Source organism: Porites lutea, chromosome 14, assembly GCF_958299795.1.
Source record: "Porites lutea chromosome 14, jaPorLute2.1, whole genome shotgun sequence".
In the NCBI taxonomy this organism is placed as follows: domain Eukaryota; kingdom Metazoa; phylum Cnidaria; class Anthozoa; order Scleractinia; family Poritidae; genus Porites; species Porites lutea.
Genome location: NC_133214.1, coordinates 4,086,163 through 4,107,173, shown reverse-complemented (window position 1 = coordinate 4,107,173; position 21,011 = coordinate 4,086,163). Strand labels below are relative to the sequence as shown.

The window sequence follows — 21,011 nt, the reverse complement described above, 5'->3', positions numbered from 1 at the left end:
AAGTGCACGATGGGTACTGAGAGTTGATCTTCTTTGACGGTTTGTAAACAGATCTGTCGCCAAAGAATTTAAATCCTTGTGATTTTTTTCTCTTAAACTTACTCAACATGGAAATCGAATATTGTATGGACGTGGTAAAGCCTTGTAACTTGACGAGAAAGCGACAGGCTGTTCTAGAATCTCGTACTGATCACCGCACGAATGTGGGTTTGATTTAATTTACTTTTCTTTTGCACGTGTCTGAACAATGGTTTTAACGTACTTTTCGCTGTTTTCGTTCTTTCTTTGTTCGTTCTTTGTTAATCTGGGTTGTAAATAGTTTGTTGGGAAAGTAATTCCAAATCAGGGTTCAATTTTGTACTCCACAGTTTTTCAGCTTCCGCCACTCACGAGAAATAGGTTGAAATGTCTTATGATAATATAAGTTAATTTAAGCTTTAATAATGTTTTAGTGAATAGAAAGATTACATTGATTTTAACACTGTCAATTTGTTTTTTAGAAGCGGCCATGTCTAGAAAACTCTTCGTGGCAGGCAGAAAATATGCTCAATCAGGAAACAGAAAAAAGATCGCTACATTCCAGACAGTCCCTAGCAGAACATAGTCAATATCCAAGTCCTCCTACTTTAAATGTTCATATAGACATAAACTGTAATGTAGTACATGAACATTCAAATCAAGTAAATGAGGTTCAAGGAATGGAGCTAGCATATGATTCAGCAAATGTTCATCAGTATCACCTACCGTCCTCAACAGAAAGCGAACGAGAGTTGTTGATGGCTAATCGTTCATCACTGCCTACCTGCCCCCGCTGTTTGACAGGAGAACCAGTAAGTAAAGGACATTAACATACAATCCAATGTCTCCATAGCTATAAGTTTTTATTGCGGATAATTCTCTGACGCCAAAAGACACCAACCTTCATACCACTGATACCATCCCATGGGTTTGCAGTAAGAATTCTTGTAGCAGGAGAAAGGTGGAACGTTACAGGAGAATATATTGAAAGAGACCCCACATCTAAATTAAAAATAGTCATAGGCTATCGAATGCTAGCCAGAGATGCCTAATGAACACCCTGCGTCCCTACCTATCTAATACAGACACTTTAGTAATGTCCACACTAGGATCTGTTGCTTTGATGTCCACAGTAATAAAAGGGTTTGACTGTACCAGAGAATCATAACACTCACTGAAGAATGGGGGAGAGGAACTTCCTGTATCCTACTTCCCTGGAGTTCCCTGCCCCACTCTCAGTGAGAGATTAACCTTTTCCAGTATTTTACACAATGGTGTCCCTTAATGTTTTAATGCCTCTTGAAAGGACAAGGTCGCCCTGGAAGATGATTCTCATAAGTCCTTCACACCATAGAATTTCATTCACAGACTCAAAAGTTAAGACCACCATGTACCGCATAAGAAACAGTACTTCAGGAAAGTACTGCTTAGTAGCTTTCATTTGAATGGTCACACCATAGGATTTCATCCACAGACTCAAAAGTTAGAACCACCTTGTACAGCATAATAACCAGTACCACAGGAAAGTACTGCTCAGTAGCTTTCATTTGAATGGTCACACCATAGGATTTCATCCACAGACTCAAAAGTTAGAACCACCTTGTACAACATAATAAACAGTACCACGGGAAAGTACTGCTCAGTAGCTTTCATTTGAATGGTCACACCATAGGATTTCATCCAGAGCTTCAAAGGTTAGAACCACCTTCTACAGTATATTACCCTGCGAGCAGAGGCCCTTCGATCTTCCCACTGCTTGCAGGGTAACAGCATAATAAAACAGTACCACAAGAAAGTACACTGCTGCTTAGTAGCTTCAGTTACACTACAGGATTTCAACTGCAATTGACTAAAAGCAACAGAGAATAGTGGGACAGACAAGGAAACACCCAGTCTAGCACTTGGGATATGTCCCCCACCAAAGTTAATTTTAGAACAAATAAATGCTTGAAATAAATTGCAAGTTGGTTTCCGAAGAGACCCGCAAACTTTTGTTTAGTGTTGTCAAGACAGAATTCAACAGTCTCCATTATAATATTCTGCATTGTTTGCTTTGAGGCACGGGCAGTCATGCGTGGATTTGAGGATGTTTCAAACAATTGATCAAAATGTGGGGATGTCTCAGGAATAAGACTTCCTCTTAATCACAACCTCTAAATATGTCTTTGGTGAAATTCACATTATCTTGGCCAATGCCCTACGATTCCCTCTCCGTCCGATTATTCTGTATTACTAAGAGTGTTCTTTAGACTTCTTTGACAGACTCTGTTATGTCTATTTACAGGGGCACATCAGTCATCTTCAGTTGTCCAGTTAACCACAAACAGAGATATACTACATGTATGCTGTTGTTCTAAACATTCATAAACATGGTTCTCCTTCATGTACTTAGTTATCTTTTCGACACAGAGTTCTCTTCTACCACCATGTACATAAATTATGCATTTTTGAAGTGTTGTAACTTGTTATTAAAAACTTGTTTCTTTTTTATCATTATTTATAAGAGTGTGCAGGGTCAAATTTTTATTTCTTTTGAAACAGTTTATTGATACGAAAATAAAAGCGAAAGTAACAAGAAGGAATGTACATACATGCATACAAATCTTTCTGTCAAGAGAAAAGTTTAAAAAATTGAATAAAATACTTTATTGAGTCATTCTTGTTCATTGAGTCAGGTGTTTTCTTTTATGAGCAAAAAATGGAGGGTGGGGAAGTTAACTGCACCAAGAAGTAGTCATGGGGCAACTCTTACTACCCGTAAAATTTAGAAAAAACAAAAATTATTTTATTGAAATATTTGAACATGTAAACCTCGGCTTAAAGTTAGACGTTTTTTACATTAGAGAAAGTATAAGCAGACCTTGGGTACGTTCAGACTAGAGAGGAATTTTTCCGGATTTATTAAATTTAAAATGTTCGGATTGACAAGAGTTTAGACGTATCAGTAAATTCGAGGAGATTCATTCGGATAAGAAGTGCTCACCTAAGTTTCCGATTTCAAACTCTCCCGACACACGAGCAATCGGGCGGATTCACGCAAAATTTGGGGAGGGAGGAGGGGGATCGTATGTCCCTAACCTGAATTTCAAAACCCGTCGAGTCGCGTGTTATGGACTTTAAGACCCTGTTTACATGGAGTGGGGGACCCCGGTCTAGCGCGGTAGGTTTCTTTTGTTTTGTGTCCCCTACAGCGTGAAAACAAAAGAAACCAACCCCACTAGACCGGGGTCCCCCACTCCATGTAAACAGGCCCTAAGATGCCACGTCAGCGACGAAAACAAGAACGGCATAAAAGCGACATGTTGAAGAGGCAAAACCGCAACTCTGCACGTGCACCACGCTTTTTTGTACATTTCTTTGGCGTCACTGCACGACTGCGAAAGGAAGATGCCTAATTTCACGTTTTATAGAGGACGTAAACAAGCCACCGCTATGGTTCTTAGGAAATCGGCTCAAAAAGAGTTCGCTTGCATTTGACAATGAAAGTAAATGAGTTGGAGTAATCGCGATATTGATTAAAAGAACGCGAATTTAATTTTTAAGCGACATTTTCGTTGCCATCGCCGTCGTGGTATCTTAAACTGGGGACTTTAAGATTCAACGACGCGACAGCAATGAGAACGTCTTAAAAAGTGAATTTGCGTTCTTTCAGTCTTAATCGCAATTATTTCTACTCACTTACTTTGTCAAATGTAGGCGAACCTCCTGGAATTGAATTCTTTGGGACCATATCCAAGTACAGAAAGAGAAATAAAATTTCGTCGTCGCTTGTTTACGTCCTCCATAAAAAGCGAAATTAGGCATTTTCGCGTCGTAGTCGTGCAAAAACGGGCGAAGAAATGTACAAAAAAGTGTGATGCACGTACAAAGTTGTTGTTTTGTTTACAAAACCTATTGTTTTTTTCTGACGTTCTCGTTGCCGTCCGCGTCGTTGAATCTTAAAGTCCCTACCGAGGACGAACCGAAGAAGCCATGTCCCTGTTGGTATTTTACCATTATATTTGCGCTTTTATTTTCTTTGCGTATATCACTGACGCATTTTCAACCCGTCTTTGTGTCGTTTTACTCTACCACCGTCTCATCTGAGTGTAAACGGCAAAACGCACCCTGTGCCAAAATGTCCTAAAATGTGTTAGGAATACGAAAAATTCTCCTCTTTACTTGCCAAAACGTAACCGTTTTCAAGCTCTATCCGTAAACTCTTATTTCTAGTACAAGATAACCTTAAGAAATACAGCAAAAAATACATCAACTCGGAAGAACGAAAAGTGCTAAGAACCATACAAGTCATTTTATAATTATGTAAAAATAATAATCTCAGCTATGAATTTCACTCCATGTCTATACATACAGCTTTCGTATAAAATTTGCCCTTATTCTCTGGTATCCCTTACAGAACAGTAAGGATATTCTGCAGCGAGAGCCGGTATGATGCCCCGAACAACGATAAATTGGCGCTTCTTCAAAGTATCACAGGCGCCGGCATCGAAAGGCACAAAACCCACTAACTGCAACTCTTTGTGGAAAGTCCGCGGAGACTTGAGAATTACAGTTCAAAATCGCTGTCTTCACCTTCCGACTCTGAATTATCGAGCTGTTGGATAAAAAGAGAATTTAACAATCAAAATACGTTATTTAAGTGAAATTTAAGGACGTAGACGTCTAAAAAGCTCTTAGACACCCATTACGGAAACCGTATCGACACGAATCAGTTGACGAATCGCTTCAATACGAACTCAAGCAGTGAGTGAAACTGCACAACAAGAAAAACATTTGGGCTGAGTATTTCTCGTTCTTTAGACATGTACGTGAAACTATTTACATCTTGACTGAACCAATTGTATCGAAACGACCTGTAAGCCCTATTACTATCTGTTATCTTTATAAAAACGTATTTTCACGCCAATTGAATTCCAAAAATAACGATCCAGTTTAGAAATTCAAGATTATATTTAGGCATTGAAACTGTTTCCTATCGTCTGTTGCAACAGATGGCGATGATGGACATGGATTGAAACCTGGTTTAATGCTATGCCTGCCAAAATTACCCAATACAAATTATAGTTAGTTTTCCCCGACAGAACGAGGGACAAAGGCGGAAAAAGTCGTCAAGCGCTTTCTATCATAAACTTACCTCTTCGAGCTCATGCTCTTCGTAAAACTTTCCGAGCAGCTTTCGCAGCGGAATCAGACAGATGATAAAGAAGGGAAAAGATGGAGCAAGAGGTGACAACTTGATTCCAAACAAGAAAGCCCAAGCGAGTGTTTGAATGATTGTGTATAGATGAATCTTTTTCGTTGGAACCTGCAGAAGAGAAAATACTGTGAGGAACAAAATCAGGATTTCCTGGCAGCCGACGCACGGCTGAAAAACAGCATAAAAGGCCGCTGCCTCCTCCCCCTGGGGGATTAAGGGGTACGGTTTTTGGCCTGTTTCGGTCTGAAAACGGCTAAAGACTTTGCCCACTTTAGTAACGCTGGCTACAATCGGGTATAGAGTGTATGAACGCATCTCTCATTTCAGTTCCAAATGAATACGGGTATAGAATATGAATTTTTTTGGTCTGAAATAGGCTCAACATCTGAAGTACCCCCATCCCCAGGATCAAAGCGTAGTTCGCTTTACTTCAGTCTATGTAGCAACCACAACCGGCGACAAAATTAGTCGAGACACTTCGTCCTAAGAGGGCTTTCTGACGTTTTACTAACTTCAAAAGGGGAAAATAAAGCTTTTCCTCCCCCCATCCCCTCCATGCGATGTTGTATCGCTTTTCGAGCTACCGATAGAAGACAACAAACACCGCCCCCCCCCCACCACAACTTTGAATGAAGGGGAGGGGAGAGGGCTGAGGATTCTTTTGTTTTCTGAAGTTACCCTATTTGAGTACAATTTCTCTACAATTTTGTCGCAGATTGTAGCTCCTCCATCTCAAACCGAGACAGCACATGTCAGATACTTACTTTCCAACTACATTGGCTTCCCTTGTTGTAATCTTTCTTCCAAATGATTTTTAAATTATTCTTATAAAGCGACAACGTTTATTTTACAGAACTGTTGACCCTGTGCACAAGACCCCGTGGTGTGATCATTCCAATAAAATTCGTACCTTTCTAACGTATCATACATCAGGAAAAAAATGAAACCGGAAATACAGTCGAGTCCACTTGAGTTACCGGAAGTCTAGTCATAAGATGAAACCGAAAGTTCCGGAAATTCCTACCTTTCTAACGTATCCGACATCAGGATGATGTTTGCGTGGCATGAACATCATAACGAACCTTTCCACCATCTGCGGTCCAGAGAGTGACAATATACCAAGATGCAGAAGAACCCCAAAAAATATCGGAATGGGAATGAGTATAATAATAGGTGCGAGAAAAATGGACAGACCTGAAACAGACGGGAATTGAAAATAGTGAAAATTACGCTGCACTAATTCTTACGATGATTGCATTAGATGAACATGGAAACCTGGAGGACGGAAAGATACAATAAAAACAGCAGTCATGTCCAATCGGCTCCCAACTGGATTCCAGTGGACAAAACCTGGGCCGAGTTGTTCAAAGCTGGGTTAAGATAACCCAGGGTTAGTGCGAGATTTGAATTCAGATTTGAAAGCTTAAAAAGCATTTCAGTTTTAATTCTTTTTGTCTACAAGTTGATGATTGGAAGCTCTAAAAATAATAGAGAAAATTATTCGAGAAAATGCTTTTGAACATAAGAAAAAGAAACCAGGGTTAAATTTAACCTCGGGTTAAGGGCTAATCGGCCTTTGAAAACCTGGGCCCTGGAGTCCAATGGAGTCTAGTCGAAAAATGAAACCGGAAGTACAGTAGAGTCTACTTGAGTTACCGGAAGTCTAGTCATAAGAAGAAACCGGAAGTTTAAACAACACTTTAAGGAGGGTTGAAAGTCGTCCGATGGAGTCTATCGGATCCATTGAAAGCATCGATTCCGATGGAATCTCCGGAAGTCTAGTCGTGCGATAAGTCAAAACAAGCACACTGCACTTGTAACAAAACTCTTAGCTTTAAGTCGAGACTGCCAGACGGAGTAAATTTTAAGATACTTCTTCTTACCATTCTGCCTTCCAGTTTACTTAACGATTTTTTTAAAATTGAACTCCACATCGAATGTTTTGTAAAAAAAAAAACCCTCGAATTCTCAACAGTACATTTACATGGATAGTTAGTCTTCTTTCAATACTGTAACAAACTCTTCAGGAAAGAGCGCAGAAATTCTAAACTGGTGACGGATCACTTCTACTACCCTGACCTGGGTAGTACTTCTGATTGGTCGTGTCGCGTAGGAAATTTCCTTCAACCAATCAGAAGCACTACCCAGATCTGGGTACTTATACGTCATCAGTATAGAATTTCTGCAGTCGTTCCTCGGACGTCATTTCGCGGGGAAGCCAGTAGTGAGGTTGCAAAATGTTGGCTGTTTTCTCAGGCTAGGACGCCCTGGGTGGCGGCCTCACATCTGCGGGGGGATGTGCCGCTGGGACCCTGGAACTTCCAGGAACTACTGAGGTCAGTAGCACAGTCCAGCCAAAATAAAACTGATTTTTGCTATTTTTGGGTGGCAATTCCCGGTTTCCCTAGTGTAGACTAAAATCTTCAACCAATTGATCAGTTTCCTGGAAAATGATACCCAACTCCCTGATTTAGATACTCTATCCCAGGGCAAACTGCTTCAAAACCATACCCTTCACAGCGGGCACATACCTATATAGCCAATATACGGCAGTACTCCCCCCCCGGGGCCACACATACCTGTGAGAACGTGTATGATGATGTTAGTGACCCTCTGCTCCTTGACTTCCAGAAGTCGCGGTTTCTCACCAGGCGCATGCGAAGTACTCCAGATGGAAAGTGCATTCACATGAGAAGCCGATCGCACTGTGTCAGCGCACATCCATGGCAATCCCATCAATGAACAACCAAACGCCAACACGCCCACGACGACCAGGTCCATATTGTAACCTGGCCCCTTGTGAAGTTTATGCTCCTTCTTGCTCAAGAGAACGCCGGTCATTTCGGTCTCCATGAACAGCAAAATGCCAACGAAGACTGCAGGGATAATGGCTGCAAAGATCCACGGCATCGACATGCTCTTTTTCATGCCGCCAGGGTTGATAAACCAATCTCTATTGGGATAGGTCGGCTGCAAGCCATTTTTCAGCGGGTCGTCGATGGAGACATGCTGAGTGATGACTTTGTCGCCCAGAACAAAATCGAGAATAGCCATGCTGACCATGGCGATTACAACAGCGGAGTCGCTGACGATACGTCTGCCCTGGAAAAACAGTAAGAATGAGTCAGTGCAAGTTGGAAAATTATGACTGTGTCACTGTCTACACAAAACTACTGCAGCAGCAATTTCCCTTGATACTGTGAAGAAATCGTGCGAAGATGTGTATCTAAATGAAAGCTACTTGGCATGCGCAGTAGCTTCCAGTGGTACTGTTTATTGTCTTGTACATGGTAGTTTTAACTTTTGAGTCTGTGGATGAAATCCTATGGTTTGACCATTCAAATGAAAGCTACTGAAAAGTACGTTCCTGTGGTAATGTTTATTATGCTGTACAAGGTGGTTCTTACCTTTTAGTCTGTGAATGAAATCCTATGGCGTTACCCTTCAAATAAAAACTACTAAGCAGTTCATTCTTGTGGTTCTGCTTGCCAAGCTGTTCAAGCTGGTTCTAACTTTTGATCCTGATGAAATTCTTAGGTATAACCAGTGATGAGAGCTACTGAGCAATAGCTCTGTATGGGATTACAGGTTTAGTTAATTTAACAGCGTCTACCTCGGTGTCATTAAAACTTAAGTAACTGACTTTTCTACAGAAGACCACAATAAACTAACCTGAGATCAGGCTCTATTTTCGTTTCGCTTTGAAAATTACATTCCGGCGGGCACCGTAGCCGTTAGAGAGAATGTATCAGGACCGCTCAAATTGGGCCTGATCTCAGGTTAACAATAAACAAAAACAGTTCCATACAAATTTAAAAAAAAAAAACAGTTTTCGTACTAACCCTCTTTCCGAAAAAGTGGCTCGTCCTAAACTTGTGCATGTAGTAGGCCAGAAAGAAAGTTCCAATGACTAGTATAGTGGAAAGCAAAGCTGTGTTGGGTTCCCCTTGCACCACTTCATTGGCGCCAGATGCATTATCTGATCCTTGCCGGGTCAAAGGATTCTTCTTGAACAACTGCAACCACAACAACAACAACAAAATAAGTTGAAACAAGAATGTGATGTCATCTGGGATCGAAGTCGGGGCCTCGCGCACCGAAGGCCGCGCACTAACCAATTATTCCATCCTTGCCCCTGTTTTTTTTGACTCGTCTCTAAGTCCCCAACGTGAGAGGCTAGCTTATGTGCGGTGTTCGCTTACGAGAAATTGTCGCACATTAAGGTCCTGCTATAGTAAGGAAATTTAAACGGAATCTATTAGGAAATTGAGTAATTTTAACTTTCAGTGGACAAAAACCTTGTACCAGAATAATTTAAACAATATCGCATTCTTTTTTACATTTTTCAAGGGCTATAGATGCAATTAGTTATCTGTAATAACACCAAAGACTATCGAGAAAATAAATGTCAAATTTCACAAGAATTGTGAGAACACAGGAAAAATTCTGACAATTTCATGTGTAAGATGTCATTTTGTAAGATTTGACCTTTATTTTCTCCGGTTCTCATAAGAAATTTTCTTTGGTGTTACTACAGATAACTAATTACACCTATAGCTGTTGAAAAATGTAAAAAAGAATGCGATATTGTTTAAATTACTCTGGTACAAGGTTTTTGTCTACTAGAAAAAGGAAAACACTCAATGCCCTAATGGATTCCGTCTTAAATTTCCTTACTATAGTAAGACCTTAATGTGCGACAATTTCTCGTAAGCGAACACCGCACATAAGCTAGCCTCTCACGCTGGGGCTTAGTGAGGAGCCAAAAGAAACAGGAGCAAGGGTGGAATAATTGGTTAGTGCGCGGCCTTCGGTGCGCGAGGCACCGAGTTCGATCCCAGATGACATCACATTCTTGTTTCAACTTCTCTCCTTTCTGTTTAGCTTTGACTAGCCTTAAATACCCTTAAAACGGAGCATTCATGGAGAGAGGGGGGCAAAACGAGCGCACCTTCGACCTCAAGTTTATCAGTAACCGTATTTACTCGAATAAGCGCCCAACCTCGAATTAGCGCCCACCTCGAATAAGCGCCCATCCTAAAGGCAGAAAAAGTTAAGTTCCTCTCAGTTAACGATTTAGTTAGAAGATGACTTGCTTAGACCCTTGATCATTGGGCATGTAAATTTAAAAGTTACTTGCCCCGGAAGAAAATCTGCTTGTCCGTGACTTTTTTTGAGCCCTGACTTGCCCCACCAAAGATACACACATCTACAATAAACCAAGTACACCAAGAAAAGAATACTCACCTTATACAGCAGTGCGATTGGCTCATAGATAAAGATTGCAGATATGAGAAGCTCGAAAATGTCCTCTGTAAAGCGAGTGAAGTACTTGATCAAGAAGCACCCTTCCAAGGCCACGACACCAAACAGAATTATCATAACCCAGAACCCAATCCAACATCGCCATGTCAGGAACTCTACATCAAACTGCTTACAAAACTGAAATGCGGTAAAAAAAAATAGAGCGGTTTTGAAATCAGTATCGTTAGGAATTTACTCAAAAATTGTTTGGTTTCGCATTGTTAAGTTTCATCTTTGTCATTGGCTAAACAACCCAGCGCCACTTTCTTTAAAGCAGTCACTTGCTTGCCTGCGCTTTTCCCGTGCTTGGCCAGCCAAACCAGTTTCATGAATACACTTCGAGATCTGCTTGATTTATTTGGATTTCTACGAGTATTTTAAAACATTGCTTGCGTCATTGTGTGACGTCACCGTCACGCGCTTACGTGTGATTTCCCGCGCTTGGCCAGCCACACCAGCTCTATGTGTACACTGCGAGCTATGATTGGTTTATTTAGATTTCTACGAGTATTTTGATTTGCCGGAAAAGTGCTTTAGTTTCGGTGATTCACTATCTACGACTCATTAATCAGAAATTCTAAAAATGACCCATTTGTCAGGGCTGGCAAAGACTTATCTTCCCTTTCTGGGCAAAATAGAAATAAAGCTCTATTTCACAAAGGTGAATGCACGATTTCTCTACTTTTGCTTAGGTACACTACGCGATTAAAAAATTTCGCGTCAGTGTTTCAGCCAAAGTTTGTGTCGACAACTTGTTCGAAGCAAACTAACGATAGGTTGGTAGATGGGAGGGGAGGGTAAAGAGAGAGGGTTACTGCACTTGGATTAGAGTGCAGCAGAACCTCGGATAACTAGAACTAAATTTCCTTCCCCTTGATCCAAATTTCACTGAAATTTACCCCGATAACTCGAATTCCCCGTTAACTCGACCTGTTTTTCGTTTCCCTTCAGAGTTTGAGTTACCGGGTTTCTACTGTAATACTGGTATACAACTAAGAAGCTGTACACTTACATCGTAAATGCTCTGCTCAAAGACCAGCATAGGACCCGTGGCTCCAATAATCATCATCGGTTGCCCCGCAAAAAGCCCTAAAATAATGCTACAAACACTAGCAGAAATAATAACTTCTGTCACCCCCAAAAACTTCTCCGTCTTGCTTTCAAGAAGACCACCAAAGGCAATATTTGTGGCAAATAAGGCGAAGTAAAGGAAAAGAGACGCAAGCAGACTGTGCAAGTTAAAGCCATCATAGAAATCGCTCATGTAAAACTTCCCCCGTCGCTTGATGTCCTGGAAGAGTCCTCCAAAAAAGGTGCCTGTTCGCTGTAGGGCGGTGTCTCCTTCCGAGTGTGAAGATGAGGCTGGAGGAAGGAAAAGACTTGTTAGGATAGGCGAAATTTGTCATAAAACCTAATTTTCGTACGTCAGGAAAGGTCGATTGATATCGCAAAATTCACATTGCAATTGCAAAATGGAGCCAATGACATTTTTCACAATCATGTTTTCATTTTAATTTTTTTGATCAAAATTGCCAAGTACACTCTGAAATGTGGCTGGAGACTCTAAACGGCCAAAAGGTAATACGTGTTACACAACAAGGGCTTCATTTATATAGCGTATTGCAAAAGAGCAGAATGGAAAATCACAAAAATACTTTTCACAGTCAACTGCAAAGGGCATAAAAAGACAGGTCGTATGAATGGGTTCACTCTACCGCATACGGCCGTTTCCCTACCTGCTTTAGCCATCTTTCTCCTGACCGCAATGGCTCTGCTTTGCGCGATAAGGATGGGTAACAAGACGTTACGATCCCAGTTACCAGGTGGCAACACCACAACGTCCTCAAGAAAGTCATCAATGGCTCCTAACAGCTGCTCGCGAGAATCAGCGGCATATGCAACATCATGAAAAGTCTGGAACGCAATGGAAAGTAAGACAAATCATGAATTGTGTTGTGAAGTATTTTGAAGGTTATTTTTAAGATCTATCTCATCTTTCAAGTTTTGTTGTTGCTTCGTTAATTGGGTCAAGGTTAGTCTGGATTTTGTCCACACGGGTGCTTATCGTCGAATTTCATTTATTTGTTGGATTATCTCTGTCTTAAAACCCTTTATAAACTAACAAGCAAACACATCTCGATCGAAGAGATAGACAAAGCAGCACTTTTTTGATATGCTACCACTAAATACTTGGTTGAATGACTGATTGATTGATTGATTGATTGAATGACATCTTTATTGATTGACTGACTGATTTACTTATTAAGAACTATTCCCCAATGTCTGTCTTAATAGAGGATGAGGCGTTCACTATTCATCAATCAACCTACCTGGTCTGACATTAACGTAGCAATAGAGCGACCAATCTGATAGTATGATTCTTTATATTCGCTTGGGCCCAGCATAACAAACAAGAAACGAACAGGGATGGACACTTCCGTGACCTGGCCCAGGTTACAGCCCTTGGAGAGACGAACAAAAGCCAATACTGAGTGATCAAGCTCGTCCAATGTACCAACAAGAACAGTCGTCGCCTCTGCTCCCTCGGGGATTCTGCTTTTAACGTCTGATTCTTGTTCGTCAAGGGCAATTTCTAACGCATGTGGATCCTTTGAAAACAAAAGAAGAAATTGTCATTTAAATTAAAGTTATTTATATGCCTCCAAATAGGGCTGCATCGCTACGTTTTTCCACTACAGGGCTCGAAACTAACGCTCGCAAACTCGCAAAATGCGAGTGATTTTGATAATCTGCGAGTGAGAAAAATATCCATTAGCAAACGTTTGCGAGTTACAATCATCCATGTCTCCCAAACAAGGGGAAAGAATTTGCTAGTGGTCTCCTCATTTGGCTACTGGAAAAGTTAACTTCGAGCCCTGCACTATACAATACAGATCACGATACACGCGCCACGGTGCAATACATTACCGAGAGAATAGACTAGTTTTATTATTTACTGTGGGCGCACTAGTGGCACAGCCGTCAAGTGAGAAGTAGCCTCCCGCGCAGGCTTCTTTAGGGGAACCCGTTTTTCATCCCTCCTATGGGGAAGGACGAAAAACGAGCTCCCCTGGGTGGGAGGCTAAGTGAGAAGAGGATGGCAAAAATCTTGTGTGTGAGAAAAGTGACAGGGCTTTACCTTACTGTGTTCTGGTCTTTTACAAAAGATTTGTTTCAAGGACGGGGAAATTTCGCGGAATTTTTCAAAAATAATGACTGTCACGGTTGATCACACAGGCTTTGCTGTCTTTCTTTGGGGCCCGTTTCTCGAAAGGCCAGGTAACGTTTCGAGCCTGGAGGTAAATTTAAACATAAAACAGCTTTTCGGGCCCGAAAAGGTACCGGGACTTTCGAGAAACAGGCCCCACCCGGTAACTTTTCAGGCCCGGAAAGCTGCTTTATGTTTGCCGCGTTTACATTCAAGATCAAAGTTTCAATACTTTTGAAAATAACAAAATAAAACTATCAGTTAACGAAGCAAAATTGACTAGTTTATGGGCTAGGAACTGTGCTGCTATTCGACACGTTTGGATTTTAAAATTTGCCTTCGGGTCCGAAAAGTTTCCGGGGCCTTTCGAGAAACGGACCCCAGTCGCCTTCCTCTTGCATAAGTTCACTAACATCTTGAATACGAAGACAAGCACCTGAAATATTAGATTTGGTTTGCTTTTTCAAAGAATTATCCATTTAAAGTTTTAGTATTGTTAACTATTGCCTCTTTTCTTTTGATGTAATTGTTAAATGCAAATAAAGTAGAGAAACCTTTGCAGGTATTCCATTTTGACTCAAGCTTCCATTCTGAATTCCGTTCTTGAATACTTCTGTACTGTGATTGTATCCGATATTATCTGTACCAAGACCAATCTTTCTCTTCTTCTTGGAAGACAAACGCCTAGACATGCCAGGCTGCTGGTGTTGATGCCTGTGTTGAAGAAGCAGAGCGGTCACCACCTTGTTGCTGTCCTCTTCTTTAAGTTGATCTGTGAGAACCATGTTGTCGACAACTGCTCTCGCTATGTGTGGTAAGTCGGACTTCTCCAGGTCCAGGAGAACTGTGCCTAGAAAGATAAAATAATAGAGTTCATTGAGTTGCATAGGGTGATCCGTAAATACTCAGACTGGCCTTACAGGTTCACCCTTTCACCACGAAAAATATGATAAAGTTTACAAATTTCATTTTGTAAAATGCTGAAAAAGAAAAAGCACCATGCGAGTAAGTACTGTTCAGTACTGACTAGTAAGTACTGTTCAGTAGCTTTCATTTGAATGGTCACATCATAGGATTTCATCCACAGACTGAAAAGTTAGAACCACCTTGTACAGCATAATAAACAGTACCTCAGGAGAGTACTTCTCAGTAGCTTTCATTTGAATGGTCACACCATAGGATTTCATCCACAGACTCAAAAGTTGGAACCACCTTGTACAGCATAATAAACAGTACCACAGCAAAGTACTGCTCAGTAGCTTTCATTTGAATGGTCTCACTATAGGATTTCATCCATAGACTCAAAAGTTAGAAACGCTCCCAGACTCCATCATAATCTCTGGGACCAAAATGCTTTATGGTATAGCATCCATGACAGCCAAACCTCCGCTTACAACCAGCACCTTCACGGAATAATCACAAAGTGTGTACCAGCCTCCGGCACATACATTTATTATTGACAAATCAATCGACCAAACGGCAACCGCTACACAAGAACAACAAACTGTATGTCACCTTCTAAAACCAGCAAACACCTATATAAGCAGACTACTTGAAGTCTGTCTTCTCTCTTAGATCGGTAGAGTTCTTTTCAGTGAACACGATGGAACAAAAAACTTTTTTAGCCAAAAGGGACTTATAAGGAGTCCAAGAAAGAACGACAACAACAAACTCTACATGGGTTGTCTCTCCAGAGTGCCCGTTAAAAGGAAGTTGACTGTAGTAACGTAAAACATTATGCTACCTTTTTCAAGTCCCTTTTTAAGGTCAAGTAAACTGTGAAATGTCAGTGAAGCTACGTGAGGCTTTCCCCAGCGGTTAGAATCCTCAACATTTTCTTCAAACTTGATCCAGCGAGCTGTCTCCTTCCACTCCATCTGGTCTCCATTCTTGGTCAACTCATTCATCTCAACAAACGCCTGCAATGTTAAAATAGCTTTTAAACTTCTAAGCTGGGCCGTACAAAATTCAATACACAGACATCTCAGCTTCATATTTTATCGCAACTCCTATTATACTATTCTCCGACTTAGCACCTCTCGCACGCTTCTGCATATTTTGTCAGTTAGGCACACACAGGAAACTTCAAGATTTTTTTACAAGAGGAAAGGAACAAAAAACTAAAGGTAAAGTCGAAACTGCTGTGTCACTTTTAAACCCCCAAACTCAACATTTTGCTTTCTGCACGTGCCTAAACTTTGTGGATAGCTGATATTTAGCCTCAAGAACAGAAGACCATGAACACTATTTGGGCAGCTTTCGTTCGTTTTTGCCAGATGGTGGCCAAAAAACGGTTTGAGTAAACTTCACTGAAAAGGCCTTTTTTGGTAAAAGTTCCAGGAGCAAATTAGTTAAGTAAGAACTCAACGACATGCATATACCTCATGAGGTTGGCGATCATATCTCTGTATGGTAGAATTTATATTTGTGGTCCTTAATAGAGTCTGCATTCCTGATACCTTCCGTGAAGACACAGGAGTCTTCGGTCCCCCTAAAACAAACAATCAAAATAATTACAGTCAACCAACCAAGGTTGGTTATAAGAATCGGACCGCAGATGGTCTCTTCTGAGTAGATGTTCCGATCCTGTGGTATCCATTGATGATTTTAAAAAAGGTTTCACTGCATCTTACACAAGATATATTGCACCAAACAGTTTTTCTCAAGTCTACACTAAGATGTTAGGGGCACCCAACGACAATTTTTGGAAATTATCTGTTCGGAAGACGATTCGAGATCTAGAATTTTCGGAACATTTGTTGTTAAATTTCTTGCTTGTCTGCCTCTCCGAAAAAGAAATATTGGTATAATTGCCCATTTTTAACGGATTTTTACCCTAAAAAGGTCACCTAGAATTTTGGGGAGCCTTTTTTTCTGGCTGAAATTTTCGCAAAGGTAAGTTTTGATCCCTATAATTTTCGGATCACTAGACTTTCAGCTAGGAAATCCGAACAGATCAAAAATTTTTAGGGGATAAAAATATACCTATAACTACCGTTTAATTACTAAAATACGTTTAACAGTACTATGTTTAAGTGGTTTTGAACTATATTCTCGTTGGGTGCCCCTGAGATGTGTATGGATCTCAATTTTTCATCCGTAATTGCTCAAACCTCTAAAATTGTTTCAGCAGGAAAAGAAATGATATAACACGATTATGCTTAAGTGTTTTACAAAATCGTTTGCTAAATTGCTAAAACCATACCCCTCTCTTTCAAGATATGATTTGCACTTACCTGTTACATCAATTTCTATTGGGTCTACATCTCCAAGAACATTTCTGTCATCGCGGCCTTTTAACCCATCATAGATGGCTTCTATGTCTTTCTGTGTCACTGATTTCCTCCGCACTCTCTCTTCAAATTTCTCTCTCTCATGGATGGTCCTCCGAACGTTTCCACGCTGAAACACATTGCTCAGATCCGAAGGATAATCAACTTCTGCTTGGGAACGACATTCCTCCCGAGTTGGCATCTCCTGGATTCCATCATATGGTGGGACTTCAAAGCTGTAGTCTCCTTTAGACATTTTTAAGAAGCTATAGGAGCTGACTTAGCAATCACTGATATTAAAATTCTATCTTGTGTGGTTGACTGTCGACCTAACAAATTGATAACATACAAAGAATTAAAACAGAAAAGTAAACACCGATGAACATCTCATCATAGATAATAAACCTACCGTAAATATATTTGGGCCTGTAACGATGGATAAATAACTCAGTGTAGACAAAAAAATCTACTAGTAATCTTATTTGGGCTACCAATCTAAACCCGTACACGTCACAACAATGCTTTAAAATGCAGATGACAATAAAATGTTGTACCAAGGAACATGTTTATCTAAGATATTTCACGATTGTTCAGGTAAAGTCAACAGGTATGACACACAAACACACAACAAGATAACGGCTAAATCAGTTAGTAACATCAGCCTAAGATATTTTTACATCTTCTGGCACTTTAACGGTACATAAATGGAGGTTAAATGTGGAGATAGGTCTTTTTTTTCTTTTCATTTTTAATTACCAATTTTTAACAAACTAGAAAGCTTACTCAGCTGAAATTAATGGTAGAACAACTAGACAGACCTTTTACTTTAACATTCATGTCCAGTATTTTGGAAATAGCCAAATTCAGCATGTTTACTAGTATAGTACTACATGCTTAAAGTATGGTAAAAAAAATATATACATTATTCCGGTAGAGAAACTATATGTAAAAGTTAATATGAAAGCACTATAACTCTCTTGATTTTGAATTAAAGGCGTGCTCATTATAGACTAGACAAAAGTGAAAAAATATGACATTATTTTACGCTACAATCACATTCTTACAGTTATTGGAAAAGGGTTGAATTAATTAAAGTTTTTTTTTCTCTGCACTGCAAAGTTTTAACAACTTTTTCGTCTATAATCTATTATACAAGAAACTGCTGCTCTTTTCTAGAAGAGATAACCAACTAGTCAACGTTTACGTTTCAGAAAAATTTGTACAGCAAAATCTAAGGCGATTCCAAAATCTTAACAACGTTAACAATAAATTTTTGACAAGAAAATTGAAATAATTAACAACTGACTGTACAGTACCTTCTCTCTAGGGGTCGAAAAAAGTCTGCTGTAAAACAGCAAATTAAATAATTCTGTACAATCCTGTCAGTTTGCCCTAATATAACCATGAGAAAATAAATTCTTGCACACAAAAGAATGCTGCCGATGTCATCTTATGGCAATTAAGAGTTGAGGCTCAAGTGCATGCTTAAGCAAAACACGTGGACAAAATATACAGTGCTTTTTTTCTGTCTCTTTTCTAAATCTAGCAGAAGATTACCACATCTATGCCTCCAGTTGTGTAAAATAAATTTCTCTGATGAATATTGATAACGGCTTTAAACAGACTAGTATGTACTGTAGGCATCATAGGAGTTTATTGCTACAATGTGTGCACTTGCATACTCTGCTCACCTTAGAAGCGATATGAATAATAAGCTATATTTCACCAGCTTCTCAATAAGTGTCTGGCTTTAGTTCAAAGATCACTCACAAATCAGATTCTTACAGAATACTGCCCAGAGAGAAATGCAAAATAACAATGTGACTACGTGATGCTACGGGTTCCAAAAACTTTTCAAGATCATCTACCATCATGATTTTTCATCAACATTTCCTGACTCCAGAAAAAAAAAAAGTAGTTTCAATATAATTATTTTAAGGCTAACCTTGAAACACAATACAAGGTTGGTTTTAAGCAAGATATGCACTGCTAAGCATTGTCAATGTGCAGTTTGTGTCTGTGACTGGACGCTTTATCACAATTACATGGCATTTTAATGACTAAAGGCAATACTTTTAATTATTGTCAATAGACAATAGAAAAAAAAAGATGTCATTACTTCCTATTAAAAGTTGCTTCAGACACACAGCATGTCATCACACAATCTTGAACTTCACACCAGTGATAAGGTCAAGCAAAAATTACATTAGAGCAAAAATTTATAATTTTTTAACTAATGTCAAGTACTATTAATGCATTTTAATAATCAGCCAGTTAAGTGTAAAACTTTCTTTCTACAGTATATAAGAAAATGGAGAAGAATGCATTCACAAAAATGCCAGAAAAAAGCCTTAAAATGCATTTCTATAAAATATTATTTTATAATATCAATTTAATATACTTTTCTTTTCAGGCATAGCAGTAATCTTCACAATCATTAATCACAACTAAATCACCTTTTATTTGATTTGAACTACAAGCAATTTCACTACAATCATATCAGCAGTTTATTGAATTTTCTAGACTGTTAAAAATAATTACGTACATGATTAAGAAAACCACAAGTGAATGGAAAGTGAATTGCTTGTTAATGTGTGGGATATAATATCAAAACATTCAATTTGATGACTAAGAGACAATCACCTGTTATTTCAAACAAAAATGGCTTTAAATAAGTTAACTAAAAAAAAAAATAAGGATCACAAAAAACATTGGAGAGGGGAAAAAAGAACTTAAAATTTTGTTTACACAAAAACTCCTCTAAAAACTGCCGATGTTTGGTCAATATCAGTGTTACAGGTTATGTTTCTCACTTATGACCTTTCAAACGTTTCTGACGATTTCAGAGGCACCTACCATCTCAATAAAATATACATCAAATATAGCCTGACGTCATTTTACATCATACCAATTTTTCCCTTTTGACTGATACAACTTAAAATTTATCACAGGAAAAAAAGTATTGAAGAGTGAACAGAAGGAGAAGTCTGAAGGATCAAAATAATATTGCACTCATGACACCATTGAAAGTTCAATATTTCTCAGGGCCCTGAAACAGATGTTGGTTAAATGTTGCTTTTGTCTACAGTGTATGACAATACATTTCAGAAATCAAAGACTGCCTTAAACATTGCTTTAAATTTGTTTTGGAAGTTAACAGTTTCAGCAAACCTGTTTACATTAAAAACCTGTTTGAGGTTAAATCCCATTTTCACAGAAATGGCATACAAAATAAACAAAACTAAATACACGGTAGATACTAAATCATCAAAAATTCACAACTCAACTTTTATTTAGTAACTCCCTCAAATCAGTGGTGAAGTTTTCATTATGTCACAGGAAATGAAAATATTGTACAGCAGCCATTTTTACTCGACAGTTCAGAAAATGGTCAGTAATTAATTCAAATTATATTACACCATGATTTCATTGAGAAGAACAAGTATTCAAGTGTAAACAGAAGGATTACATCATTCTACGAATGGACATGACAGTGAAAGAAGTCAATTTAATTTAAAGTTTAAGCTCAATTTTTTAAATTACCAGGTCCATAACTTGTACAAAATTGTTTGATCTCAGTGCCATATTTTTCCTGTTTCAACAAAAAGCAAGAGCAAAACCGGAAAGACAAGATCATAGAATATTTTTTTGCCAAGAAACTGTAAGTCCATTTATAGATGACTATAGCATGACATGTCAAAATGACTTTTCTGAAACCACGATGAAAATGAAATTATAGCAACTTGCACGAGACTAGTAAACATATTTTGAAACATGTACAATATGCAAAGATCTCAACCAAAATATTTTTAAAAACTGAAATTTTAAATCACACTTTTCTTACAAAAACACTCAGATAGACCACCAGTACAATTCTTGGGAAATAAACTCTATTCTAAAATTCATGCAAACTTCTGATGCCTTTCATCATACTTTTCTCAAACTGGAGACATCTTTTCCTTGATATTGAACTCTTTTCTCAAAAGCGAAAGATGTGAAGATAACATATACA

The 21,011-nt window shown here is 39.1% G+C and overlaps 2 protein-coding genes across 2 annotated transcripts; one reads left to right on the top strand and one right to left on the bottom strand.

Moving 5' to 3' along the window:
* Nucleotides 1-15: 15 nt before the first annotated feature.
* On the top strand, nucleotides 16-2,665 carry LOC140923889 (uncharacterized). Its single transcript, XM_073373908.1, has 3 exons — nucleotides 16-203; nucleotides 501-830; nucleotides 2,303-2,665. The coding sequence occupies exons 1-3, from the start codon at nucleotides 108-110 to the stop codon at nucleotides 2,333-2,335; spliced, it is 459 nt and encodes a 152-aa protein (XP_073230009.1). The 5' UTR covers nucleotides 16-107; the 3' UTR covers nucleotides 2,336-2,665.
* A 1,534-nt stretch (nucleotides 2,666-4,199) lies between these two features.
* Nucleotides 4,200-17,324, bottom strand: LOC140923879 (anion exchange protein 3-like). Its single transcript, XM_073373898.1, has 13 exons — nucleotides 16,964-17,324; nucleotides 16,109-16,218; nucleotides 15,472-15,646; nucleotides 14,282-14,577; nucleotides 12,850-13,128; nucleotides 12,256-12,433; nucleotides 11,532-11,881; nucleotides 10,463-10,657; nucleotides 9,058-9,231; nucleotides 7,795-8,317; nucleotides 6,240-6,409; nucleotides 5,153-5,323; nucleotides 4,200-4,612 (listed from the first exon to the last, which is right to left on the bottom strand). The coding sequence occupies exons 1-13, from the start codon at nucleotides 17,253-17,255 to the stop codon at nucleotides 4,565-4,567; spliced, it is 2,961 nt and encodes a 986-aa protein (XP_073229999.1). The 5' UTR covers nucleotides 17,256-17,324; the 3' UTR covers nucleotides 4,200-4,564.
* Nucleotides 17,325-21,011: the final 3,687 nt, after the last annotated feature.

What these genes read in the sequence shown, in the direction of transcription:
- LOC140923889 (XM_073373908.1), top strand. Translation starts at nt 108, where the DNA reads ATGGAAATCGAATATTGTATGGACGTGGTAAAGCCTTGTAACTTGACG. An exon ending in GTACTGATCACCGCACGAAT is followed by an intron (nt 204 to 500) that starts GTGGGTTTGATT and finishes TTTGTTTTTTAG; the next exon opens with AAGCGGCCATGTCTAGAAAA. An exon ending in GCTGTTTGACAGGAGAACCA is followed by an intron (nt 831 to 2,302) that starts GTAAGTAAAGGA and finishes GTCTATTTACAG; the next exon opens with GGGCACATCAGTCATCTTCA.
- LOC140923879 (XM_073373898.1), bottom strand. Translation starts at nt 17,255, where the DNA reads ATGTCTAAAGGAGACTACAGCTTTGAAGTCCCACCATATGATGGAATC. An exon ending in AAAATGGAATACCTGCAAAG is followed by an intron (nt 13,129 to 14,281) that starts GTTTCTCTACTT and finishes TTGTTTTCAAAG; the next exon opens with GATCCACATGCGTTAGAAAT. An exon ending in CAATCGCACTGCTGTATAAG is followed by an intron (nt 9,232 to 10,462) that starts GTGAGTATTCTT and finishes TTGTGGTTGCAG; the next exon opens with TTGTTCAAGAAGAATCCTTT.